The sequence below is a fragment of the Scomber japonicus genome, chromosome 14 (assembly GCF_027409825.1).
Source record: "Scomber japonicus isolate fScoJap1 chromosome 14, fScoJap1.pri, whole genome shotgun sequence".
Classification (NCBI taxonomy): domain Eukaryota; kingdom Metazoa; phylum Chordata; class Actinopteri; order Scombriformes; family Scombridae; genus Scomber; species Scomber japonicus.
This window is the reverse complement of record NC_070591.1, coordinates 18,256,191-18,268,931: the sequence shown is the minus strand read 5'-3', so window position 1 is coordinate 18,268,931 and position 12,741 is coordinate 18,256,191. Positions and strand designations below refer to the sequence as shown.

General features: G+C 41.3%; 1 protein-coding gene across 1 annotated transcript in view; it reads left to right on the top strand.

The window, feature by feature from the left end:
• zgc:171482 (zinc finger protein) overlaps positions 1-12,027 on the top strand; it is a 30,546-nt gene extending 18,519 nt beyond the window's left edge. Inside the window, exons 4-5 of the mRNA XM_053332620.1 lie at positions 4,026-4,280; positions 11,927-12,027. Coding sequence (XP_053188595.1) covers positions 4,026-4,280; positions 11,927-12,027 — 356 coding nt within the window. The remainder of the gene's footprint in view (positions 1-4,025; positions 4,281-11,926) is intronic.
• The last annotated feature ends 714 nt before the right edge of the window (positions 12,028-12,741 follow it).

Genomic DNA, 12,741 nt, shown 5'->3' with positions numbered 1-12,741 from the left:
AGAGGGCTCCACCAGACATTTTAAAATGGCCTTGTGTGAGAAGAAAGAAGAGATGGAAGGTTAGTATAAGAGTAGTAGGGTTTTGGTTTGTAACTGAGACGCTAGTGTGGCGAAAGCAAACACAAGAGAAGGGAATGTGAGTGGGTGTGGTTGGCGAGATGAGCAGGGACCACAGCCATAGATACAGTAACTATGTGAACAGAGCCCGAAGACACATCAAGGTATGAGCAACCAATCAGCTCACAGGGCAACAGAGTCAAGTCAACACAGGCGCATGCACACACACACGGAAAACACACATCCATGGTCAGTGGTCAACAACTATTGCATGCTCTTCATATGTTATCAGTGAGCTGATGGTTTTTGTGATATGACTCATACAGGCTTATAAGTGTGTGTGTGTGAGTGGGCTTTTGTTCATGATATAAAACGTCTATATGTGTGTTATTGTGCGTGTGTAGTCATAGTTGGTATAACTCTAGAGTAATTGACACATTGTAAATGGCGAATCTGCACATTTGGACATGCCATCTGGCATAATAAGCTTTCTCACATGATTTGGCTGTGGACTTAACACCCCCCCCCCTCCCTGTGTTCAAATAAACAGTTTCAGCAGAAATTATTTCATTGGTACACATACAGTACTGCACCTTACACATACAGGCAACCTAATCTGGAGCTTCATTCACACACACGCACACACACACACACAAGCTTTCACACATTCTCTCAAGCGTGGATCATGCATTCAGTCTGCCACCCAAACACCCACACGAACACACAAGACACACGTGGAGCAACACACGCATGTACATAGTCCTCACTGCGTGAGCCACGTCTGCGTCCTGTGGACATGTCAGTGCCTCTTGGCTATTAATGGGCAATCACCATGGCAACCAGTGTCATGTCATGAGTAGCAGGTCACCTGGAAGTCTGCCATTTCTCTCTTTTCCCCCCTCCATTCCCTCACAGAGGAGAGGGAGAGGAGACGGAAGAAAGGGAAGAAAAAATATGAGAGAAGATGAAGTAGGTAAAAAGAAAAGATGAAGATGGTCTCCTCTTGACTTCCACAGATAACAATAAATATAATAATTTCTTTTTTATAGAGTACTTGTCTAAACCTGTTACAAAGTGCTTCAAACAAGACAACAACTTCAAAACAAGCAAATCATAAAAACAATATCTGATAGAGTAATTTAAAACATTTAAAAATATAAAACCAATTACGGCGTTGCCAGCAAAAGGGCTGTCAGTAAAAATCTACCAATTTTAGGAAAAGCTCTCTGATAAAGTAAGTTTTAAGAAGAGATTTAAAAGAGGTCACTGATTCTGCTGACCTGATTTCCTCAGGCAGCTCGTTCCATGGCTCCAGGGCTCTGATTGCGAATGCTTTGTCACCTCTAGTTTTCAGCCGCGCCCTGGGAACAGATAAAAGACCTCTGCCTAAGGATCTCAGGCTACGTACTGGCTCGTATGTGACAGATATATAGCATGGTGACGGGCCATGAGGAGCCTTAAAAGTCAACAGATCTTAAAATCAATACTAAAACAGGCACTCTTGGATCTTGTTAAAAGCCTGGTTTGTTGATAGATTTTTGGTTGAGGCAGTTGCAATAACCTGAGGCGTGAGGAGATGAAGGAGTGTAAAATGGTCTGTGTCTGAAAGAAAAAATAGGTTTTATTATGAAAATATTTCTAAGATGATAACAACAAGACTGCTCAAGAATCGTTGTGTGCTGCTCAAAGCTAAAGTCACTATCAAACCAAATGCCATTATTCTTTGCAACAGGCTTGATGTGTTCCAACAGCAAACCGGCGGATGGCTAAATTTGTTTTGCTATGTTCTGGGAACCAATTACAAAGATCTCTTTTTTGCTTGAGTAAAGCTGCAGAAATTTTTGTGACATCACACAGGCAGTCATGTAGTGAAGTCGCATGCCAGGATCAGTGGCTCTAACGGGCAGGTATGTTACACCCTTAAAAACAGGGAGAAATCATCATGAGAGTAATAGGCTGATGTTTCCACAGTGAGAGTGAGGGCAATACTGTGGTTTCCTCTGGTTATGTGGGTGGAGACAAAAGTAATCCATCTCAGGCTTGAAGATTAAAACTACTTTGCAGATTAATATTACTATAGTTTAACTTTTAAGCATAAATACTGAAATAAACAATGAATGAATTAAAGACTTCTAGTACCCTTTTTTATGAGTTTTTATTGTTTCAAACCAATTAAACATGTCATTAATTGTTTCTCATGACTGTCAGTCTCATGATCATCACAGAATATTAATCTTATTACATTTTTATTTTTATGGATGTCTATGGATAATATGTCCTATAGGGAAGCATGCACAATGAGAGTAAAACTGGTCCCAAAACAGATCTCTGAGGGACACCATACTTGACAGGAGCAAAACATGATGTGGTTAGAAGTGGAGAAATAAGACCTTCTGTTTAACAGATATGAAAAGAGCAATTTTTTAAAGCCGTTCCAGATATTCCCACCAAGTGCCTCATCCTGTCTGTGAATGGTGTGATCGACTGTGTCCAAGGCAGCACCAAGGTCTAGAAGAACAAGGATTGAGTACATCCCGTCATTGGCAGCCAGTAAAAGGTCATCAGTCACCCTGGGAAAGGCTTTCTTAGTCCTATGATGCTTGCGAAAGCTGGACAGATTTTTTGTTTTTAATGTTATTGTGTTTTGCAATTGCTTGGATACATATTTTTTATCATTGGTTTTGTATAAAAAGCAGCCTTGAGATGGCCAGTAATTTGGTTTCTGGACTTTTTATCCAAACATAACCGTTAAATAAGTAGATAAAACACTGACAGCAAACAGGGCCCAATAAATTCAATGACTGACAAAAAAATGTGTTGGACTGAACTGGACTGAAAGACACTGGAGAAAAGTGATTTAACGTGCTCTGTGGTGGGTGATGGACATCAGAGTATGTGCTGTTTGGGATGGGAACTTTGAAGGACTCTGCTTTACCAATGAAATAGGATAAAAACTTTTCACACTCAGCATTGCTTTCAGCTGGGGCACAAGGAGGGGTTTGCTTTACCAGCTGATCAACAGTTTTAAATAAAAATCTGCAGTTTGCTGATTGGCAGAAATAAATTAAGAGAAGAGAAGTATTGTGCTCTTGCTTTTTTTTCTTTTTTTTTTCTTTACAATATTATTGTAGTGGAGTAATAACTGCTTCATGGCCTCATAGTGTACGACCTGATTTCTTCCATCTATGCAAATGTGGCCTACAGCAATCTTTTCTTTGCTCTCAGTCTCAATCAGTGCAATCTTAACCTAGAGCTTTCAAATGTGCATGTTACACTGTGGGTGTCACAAACCGGGCCAGTTAGTGGCAAAAAGGGAGACCACACATGAAATAACGAGTATAAATGAATTTATTCATAAATCATTTTAACTTGAAAGTAAATAATGGTTAAATCATTTAAGTAGAAATTAGGTCACACTAAACAGATATAAGGTAAACTTAGATAGAAATAAACCAAAAGTATGTATGAAATGTAATGTTGAGGTTCAGTCATGTTTGCAGTGTATGGATGAGTGGATTATGTTGTGTGAAGTGTTGTGTTGTGCCTGAAACTAAGTCTCAGTCTGGAGGCAGCAAGAGAGAACAAATGGTTAGACAGCCCTTAAAACCCCAGTTCCCCATACACCCACAGGTGAGGCAATTTGGCCCGACGACCTGTCCCAACCTCCACCCAGGGAAGTCACACAGCCAATGAGTAGACAGAGGTGCAAGCCATCACAGCATGTATTTGCGTTTTTGTCTGTGAGAAGAGACTGAACAAGAGTATGAATGTGAATAGTTTAGATTTACATGAAAATGTAATTTCATGAAAATATTTCCATCTCATATCATTTTTTCCCTCGAATGTAATTTGCATTTGAATTCATGTTTAGCTCCCTTACTGTCTTTCATTCATCTTCCCTCTGCAATCTTTCACTCACCACTCTGCACACCTTCTTGTTCCCTCCTCTCTGCTAAATATTCCCCCAGATTCCTCCCCTTCCACCCCACTACCAACAGACCCTGCTACGTGTCCCCCAGCTCCTCCTGCTCTGCCCTGGCCCATGGCTGTGGTGGGAAACGGCGGAAGAGAGGCCGGGAAGTACTGCTGCCTGTGTGGAGCCTGGTTCAACAACCCACTGATGGCCCAGCAGCACTACGAAGGCAAGAAACACCGTAGGAACGCAGCCCGAGCACGCCTCGTGGAGCAGCTAGCAGGCAGTCTGGATGCCACGGAGAGCACAGGTCAGTGTCTTGGCCCTGCACCCAACTCAAGTGACAAGTGAAGGGTATGAAAGGTGTTATGACTTTGTACAATGAAAGATGAGAAGGGTGTGATCACTTTCAAGATCTGTGGCAGTGTGGACTTCTGAAACATTTATATGGCTTTCAATGCAGTGTGCATTTTATATATATTATACTGACTTAATCATTTATATAAAATTAGCTCTATCAACCGATTACTGTTAAGATCAGCTTAGTCACATTTACCATACAACTGGGCAGAAACATAACTTCTATATGACTAACTGTCTTTCTGACTGTGCCCTGAACCATTTGTGTTTCCACTAAATCACCCTCATGAAGAATGAATATCCTAAAGATGACAAGAAATCTCATAATTGCCTTTAAATTTAGGAAACTCCCTCTAGAGTTGCAGGGGTGCTCTCTGTCAGGTCAGAGAAAATGGCTCAAGTATTAAGTATTTCAGCTTGGCATGGAGAGTACTGATTTTATGAGAAAGCTTATGTTACAAACTGAGGAGGGAGGGTTTAACAAAAGATGCTTTTAAGTTGCATCATGGGAAGTGTATGTCTGGAGCTTGACCCATATTAGGGACTTAGGGTATTTTCAGTCCTATATTTGCTTGCACTGGTCTGAATCAGTTGATGAGTTAGTAAACTTGGTGTTTTTTTCACATTTCTTTTCACACAGAGAAAAATCCAAGCAAACCAAAACACATCTCTACAAGCCACATGAGAATACTCATTGAGTCAGATGGGTTGGAGCAAAATCTTAATTTAGGAAGAAAGTCCTGGACAAGCTCTTATATGCCCAAATACACAACATACTTTGTTGCACTAGTCCAGGTCTGACCTCAATTCATTCTTCAACTAGCTGCTGTTGATTTTGTTGATTTCGCTACTGGACCCATTTAGCTTGTAAGGGACACAGAGTAGATCTAGGTCGTATCATGTTCTCAACACTAATGAACCAGTCTAGAGTTCACTTGGGATCAGACTGAAACCACATCCTCTAAAGGATCTCGGTATGGTTGTTTTGGTTTGTTGTAATCAGATCTGCTCAAATGAATTACACCAAGGGAGGATAACGAGCCAGAGTCCAATTCAAGCAGACTAAACAGTGCAGGTCTGAAAGCACCCTAAAAGTCAGCTGGTCTCTGTCTCTGCTGCATCAATTCTGACATCTCCCTGACAGAAATGGAATGCAAATTCACTGAAGTAATCTTTTAAATGTGTTTACAGGGTAAATAGTCTTAAGGGTTTGTGTCTGTTAAGAGTCAGGTCATCCATCATCTCAAGAAAACATTTGTCTCTCTCTCTAATTAACTGTGTATGTCAGTCCAACTGGAATTTTGACACATCATTCTCATCATGTGTTTGCCACAGTCTAACCTTTCTATGACGGTTGTCTGGGGACACAGTCTCCTCAGATTACAGCACAGCTTTCACACTTGTTAGTGCTAGCATTGCGATGTGTAAAACTGTCAAAGTCATAGGATCTCTGTTGGCACGCTGCATAAAGTTTACTTAAGAGAAAACAGCTCACAGTACTAAACTCAGGCAGCTAAATAATAACATGTAAAACACTAATATTTCTAACACTAAGGGGTCAAATGAGGGATTAAAATTAGATTATTTCATAGTGTATATAACTAATTGGTAAAACCAAGATCAAATTACAGTTATCATAACAAGCACTGGGCTTTAATTACTTTTCTCTTTCTCTCTCCCTCTCTCTCCCACAAACACTTCCATGCACAAACAAAGCAGATTCACATGCACATACACACATTTCTGCCAGAAGGATATATGAATTATATTAGTAATAGTATTTGGCACATAAAATGCTTTTCCTTTTCTGGTTCCTTTGAGTGATATGATCTAACGTCATCCCACTGCAGCGGGCAGCACAACATGCACGTGAGCATCACACAACACCGTCAGATTTGACACACTCATACCGCACGCCTGGCACGCAACCACCACACACACGCACACACACACACACACACACACACACACACACACACACACACACACAAATCATCCAGGAGCCTAAGCCGTGCTGTTCGCTGTGTGTGCTCCAGGTGCCATGACACAAACCATCATCTCAAGAAGCCAATCATATTAAAAGCATGAGTCATGTTGCCGCCTACACTGGCTCAGAGGCTTTAAGTGGTGTCATGTTGGATGTCGTCCTCTATCCACACACTGTGACCCAGATATCACAACCTCAGTGCTTTTTTGGGGAGAATTGGACTTCAAATATCAGGATGTAATAGAAAATGCTAGAAAATTGTTAATATAGTTTGTAAATATAAAATGTAGCTTTCCCTGCTGTGTAGATTAAACCGAGATGTTTTCACTCAAAGAACAGAGGGTTGAAAAATCTATCTTCCTTTTCACGGGCTATGAACTGGTCTAAGATTTCTAAGTGAGCTCGCTGCTGACATGATCTATTATATGTGCCATCAATCAAGTGTTTATTCCAGTGCCTTTACTCTAAAACACTTTGTTCATCACAGTACGGCTCAATTGTCAGCAGTCGTTTCTTCTTCAGTGAGACACATTTTCCATTTGGTGCAAGATTCTCACATCTGATTGGCTTTTATCACCACTTCAGGTGTGAAGTCACAGGTGCGCCGGGTGTAATCTCAGAGGGAGGGTCGAACGCGAGGCGGCAGAGAGAGAGGAGGAAGAGGAGGGGGAAAAATGAAAAATTTAGTCTCAACCAAGTGTAGATTCATCTCTGTCTTTTGTCCTCCTTTTCTCTCCGTGGAACCGTTTTCTGTTTACATTCTGTTTTATATTCTTTACCCACCCACCCACCCCCCACCCCCCCTCCTATCTCTATACTCCGTCTTGTGTTTTTGTTTGTTGATGCGATTGCTGTTTTGTGTGTGTGTGTGTGTGTGTGTGTGTGTGTGTGTGTGTGTGTGTGTGTGTGTGTGGGGCTCACCAGGGACTCCGAACTCGTCATGTCTCATCTGTCATTCTCATTAGCTCCCCACAAGGCACAGGTGAATTACTTAGACACCAATATTTCCTCTCTATCCAAACTAGTCTGGTTGTTTCCTATTGATGATACTGATCTTTGTTTGTAGGCCTACTTGCATATTCTCTCGTTATCTCCCTCTCACCTCCTTTCACACCCCCACGACCAAAACCTATCACAAAATGCCAGTGACATTTATATCTATCTATTTATATATTATATATTTTTTTTACTTGGATTTTTCTTGTGTAACTGCGCAGACGGGCACAGGGGAGTATGTCGTTATTTTCCACGGCTAGGTGCCAGACAGAACCCTTGGAGATGGATTACAGAGGTGGATGAGGGAATTGCAGTGGGGGTGGTTACTGATGAGGGACGGAGCCCGGCTGACTCGGCTGTGTCTTTACATAAATCATGACAGGGGTAGAAACCCCTCAAGACAGAGCCGGCGCATTGTCTATTCTCTCTGGAGACTCGAGTCGAGAGTTATAAGCAGTGAGATAAGCGTCTCGGATTGGAGTGTACGTGTGTGTGTGTGTGTGTGTGTGTGTGTGTGTGTGTGTGTGTGTGTGTGTGTGTCTGAGAGAACCCAAGAGAGGGTGAACTACCAAAGCAGAGAAAATTGTGTGTAATTGATGACTGTGTCTGAGTGGGGAGACAGGACTGACCTCCTCTCCCATAAGACAGCATTCAGTGTGACACAGTGGCACTAGCAGGCTTACATACATGCACACATAAACAAGATATATAGTAGAAGCACCTACGTAGTGCCCGCAAATAAGCTACATCTGGGTGTGGACACTTTCCAACAGAAATTTGGCATTGGATTCTTAGACTTGTTTACTTATTCTTTGATTAGATATTTCCACAACAGATTGAAATTCAGAAAACTTTTTGAACTACATAATATTTAGGCAAAGTTCTCTTCTTCGATACTGATGCATTGAGCTATTCAAAAATTTTTAGTTTGGTTACATCTCACTATTATTGTCCTGTATTAAACTGCCCATCAAAAGTTCCCAGGGCCCAAAGGTAACAGTTTTGTTTTGTCGGACCAACAGTCCAAAACCCAAAAGATATTCAATTTACAATTATATAAAACACCTCACACTAGAGAAACCAGAAAATGTGACTTGACTAAACTTTAATTTTCTCAGAATAATTGTGGATTAATTTACAATCACATTCATCTACTAATCGTTTCAGCACTACTACTGTTCATTTTAAAAGAACAAAAAAGTTGAACATATTTATGTTTTCCAAACTAGGGCAGTGTAAAAAGTTTTGATTTTGTATCAGTACCAAATCTGTGGTAGTGTCATATTTCACAATACCTTAATATGAATATATCCTTATAAACTATCTTTTATTAATTTGTTAACATGAGGATAAACAATGCAAACTACAATGAAACAACAAGAAAGACTTTCCCGTGTGTGACAAGTCTTTTTGAGGCTAAAACAGATGGTCTTCCCAGTTAATGCGACATTCTCTGAAAAAAATAATTAGTCCCTCAATAGGACCTTCAAAGTTTGCTCCTTGGTAAAATTCCACTTGGATTCAGTTGGAGTCTGACCCGATGCTCAACCCCTCTCTGTGATGGTATTTGTGATATATTCCTGTGAGACGTGCTGTCGAGCGTTTGCTGCAGACTTTTGGTTTTGATTGCATCTCAATGGGCTTCTTTTTGGATCCAGCTCCTTTTTAATCTTGCAAAGCGCATGGTAAACTAATGGTGTTCCACAGCACAAAGGCTCTGGGGTAGTAAGAGCTCTGTAAACTATTATCCTGCCTCTAAAGCGAATAAAATTAAAAGATGAGTACTTTACAATGAGATTCTCAGCTGCAGTTTGTCCCATAGGAAAGAAGCAGAAAATAGAGGAAACTCTACAGTACCTTGAAATGATCCTCATTTAATTTGATGTTCAGTGGTGGTGGGTATACAGCGTGACACATTTCCTCCCTGTGCTGCTCTGTACAGTACCGTCCCACTATTTAACCAACAATGATTATTTAACACCAGATTTCATGATCATCAGCACTGACCACTACCTAAAAATCCACTTGGGAATGATGAGAAGCTGCAGTTATAGCCTGGCAGAGCATCCTAATGGAACAAGCCAAGTGCTGCGGCTAAGTGAAAATATATCAGACACTGACTCTACAGGAAGACTTTGGATTCCTTCGCAACAGGGCTCTTGATAAGAACACAATTTCCTCCATTTTCAGCTCATTACTTTTCTGACAAGCATTTAGGCGCCTCCATACCAGTGGTGCCAGCAATGCCAGAAGGCTCTGTGCATTAAACAACAGCCACAAACAGCACCACACCCACTGCCATGAGCTCATCTCACCCCCTCTTTTCTCTCTGCCTGGCATATCGTCTTGTGTAATTAGCAAGGCTTAAAACACCCTCACAAATACTGGTCATGCTCACAAAAACCCACATTCACAGCCCTGCGCTGCGTGCTGTCGCTCACATTGCATGCACACTCTCCTTGCATGTAATTAACATGGATTATGGCACAGCGTGGTCTTCTGCCAGAACTGCTTTATTAACCAAAACACAGTGTCTGTGTATGTGTCCCTGTGTGTGTGCATGTGTCTGTGTGTATCTTCATGGCTGCATGTTCAATCGCCTGGCACATGAGCATTGCACATATTCTGGCGCCGACGCAAACTGCAGCATATTGTAGATCAGTGCTACTCGGCCAGGCAGCAGGGAGGGGACATCAATCAGACCGAAAGCAGGGAAGCTGCCTTTGTGTGTGCACATGTACGCACAAGCACATAAAACACACTTAATCGTGTATAAAAGAACAGACCTCTTTGTGTAATCCTGGCGGCAGTATAGAATAACGGAGTAGAAAGAGGGAAGGAGAATGAGAAAGACTTATCATTCTTCTTTCCTTTCTGAATTATCTCTTCTCCAATTAATAGCCTTTTCATTAAAAGAGAACAGAAGTAATGACATTTTGGGGAAGAGGATGTACTGTCTCTCTTTTTCTCTCTTCCACACATGCACACACAGAGTTACTGATTATCTCCTAATAAATGCAAAATATCAACATTTAAACCAAGACCGTGCTTACTCCAGGCAACTAATTTAGTCGTGGCGTTCTTGTAAATGACTGCTTGTCCTTAATCACCCCTGAAACAGACACAGTGACTGAGAGATAACAGGGAGTGGATATGCCACATTATGCAGCTCTGGCCTAGTCTAAATGACCTCCCACCACTCCTAACTATATTACAAGTTCCATCTCCCAACATACTTCACCAATTACCGCCTCTGAAGGTCAAAAGGTGATGCAATACACAGACAACTCATAAATCTTAAGGACAGTAATGACAACAAGGGAAATGGCACCCACACACATATGAGCTGAACACCCATCCAAATTCATCTTCAAAAAATTAAAATTAAAAAAAACAAGCAGAGACAGAGCAGAGGGGAGGGAGGATGGGGAGGCGGGTGAACAAGGGCAGGCCGGGGGGCATAGTCTCACAGCAATTAATTTTCGACTGTTTTGTCATACAACCCTGAAGTGACAAGGTTGTTCATATCAGATCTGAGGAAAGTTCTGCAGTGACAGCTCTGCCTTTTGTAAAATGTGAGAAAACAAAAATAGCACTTAATTGGCTGAGTATTCTCTGTCAGAAATGCAATTAAGTCACGTTGTTGATTGGCTTATCTGCATCGACACAGACGCTTAATTGCATTTCCTCTACTTCCTCTACTTGTGGAAGAAAGAAAGATTTCAAAATCAGTCACATGTGTGAGGGAGGATGCACATGTCATGTTTCCTCGTGTGGTCATTAAACAGCATCATGCATTTTACATCACTGCTGCAGTGAGACAACTCACTATCCTCATCATTTCTCCATCTCCTCTCCTTTATCTTTTTATACTTGTCTTATTTTACGCCGGAAATTTTCTCTATTCATTCCTTCTGTCTACCTAATCCACCAGCCGCCCCTCCATCTTGTTTCGCCCCACTCTGTCAGTGTCTCCCATCCTCATCCATCTATTTTTGGGTGTTCATCTCGACCACCTGCAAACCCTCTAATTAGTTCACATCTGTGTCTGAGCCGCACCATCTCAAGCACACATTCACCAATACAATACAAACGTGCGTGCACAGCCATACACAGTGCTGTACGCGTAGAAAGCTACTGCGCTTTTTCTTTTCTTCTTCTGTCCTAATTCTTCTTATTCTTCTCACCCTGATAGAGCTTGAAAAGACACCTCACACACACACACACACACACACACACACACACACACACACACACACACACACACACACACTCACACGCACACACATCCACACAGATACTAGAAAGAAGGCAGTGATCCAAAGATCTAAAAATGTAACTGGCTTTCTGCTAATGATTAGTATAATCAAATCTTTCTCCAGATGCACTCTAATTAGGAAAATTACCCTGTTCTGCAGAGTTAAAATAGGACAGTTATTTGGTGTTAGTTCAGTTTTTACTGTTGTTCCTGTTGGCCTCACTGCAACTGCTGGTGTTACTTCAGATGATGATGATGGTAATGATGATGGCAGCTTTCAAGGGCTTTTATGGTCCAAACTTTTTGAAAGTGCCTTTACAGTAACTGTTGTACCTGTGTACTTCTCTCTCTCCAGGGCTGCGCAGTAGTTACTCCTGTAGTGTCTGCAGTGTGGTCCTCAACTCCATTGAGCAGTACCATGCACACCTCCAGGGCTCCAAGCACCAGAACAAGTGAGTACAACAACTCATCACCGTGTATGTGATGAGCATGGTCACTCCCACAAACATACACTTTAAACGTACTGTATATTCATTCATAGTACACACCAAGGATGCAAAATGAAGAAATGGTAAATGCAATCAACAACATTAATAGTTTCACGAATTAGGTTCAAGTTTTGTACAGACTGCTGAGGGCTGAAGGGATGGCATGGTCGGCATGGTTTGTCATTAAAATGATCAGATTGGATCCAAACCTGACTACCTGAAATATTTTGCATTTTTTTGAGACAAGCAAAGATTGTAGCCATGATTGCACTTTCTATCACGACAATGAGGAAATGTTGATCATTCGTGTGTCTTCTAAAGCGTAAAATGTTAATTAAGATTGTATCTGAAAATTCCTTTGGTTTTCCTACAATATCTGCTCCTGTAATACAGTATCCACTTGTAGTGAGTAACGCTTGATATAATGTTTTATGGTTTTGTGTTTAGAGGCAGCACTTGGTTAAGGTTAGGGAAAGATCTGGTCTTGGATTGATACTAAGTCCACAGCACCCACCATCATTCCTGATACCTCTGTACATTTACCATCAGCCACATACATATATCTAACCTGCTCCAGAAAAATGCTACCTGTCAACATCATGTTGCAATCATGTTTCTCTCCAAACATAACTGGCAAAACAAATGAGTACTTTGTAAACATCATTTCGAGGAGACAGATGAA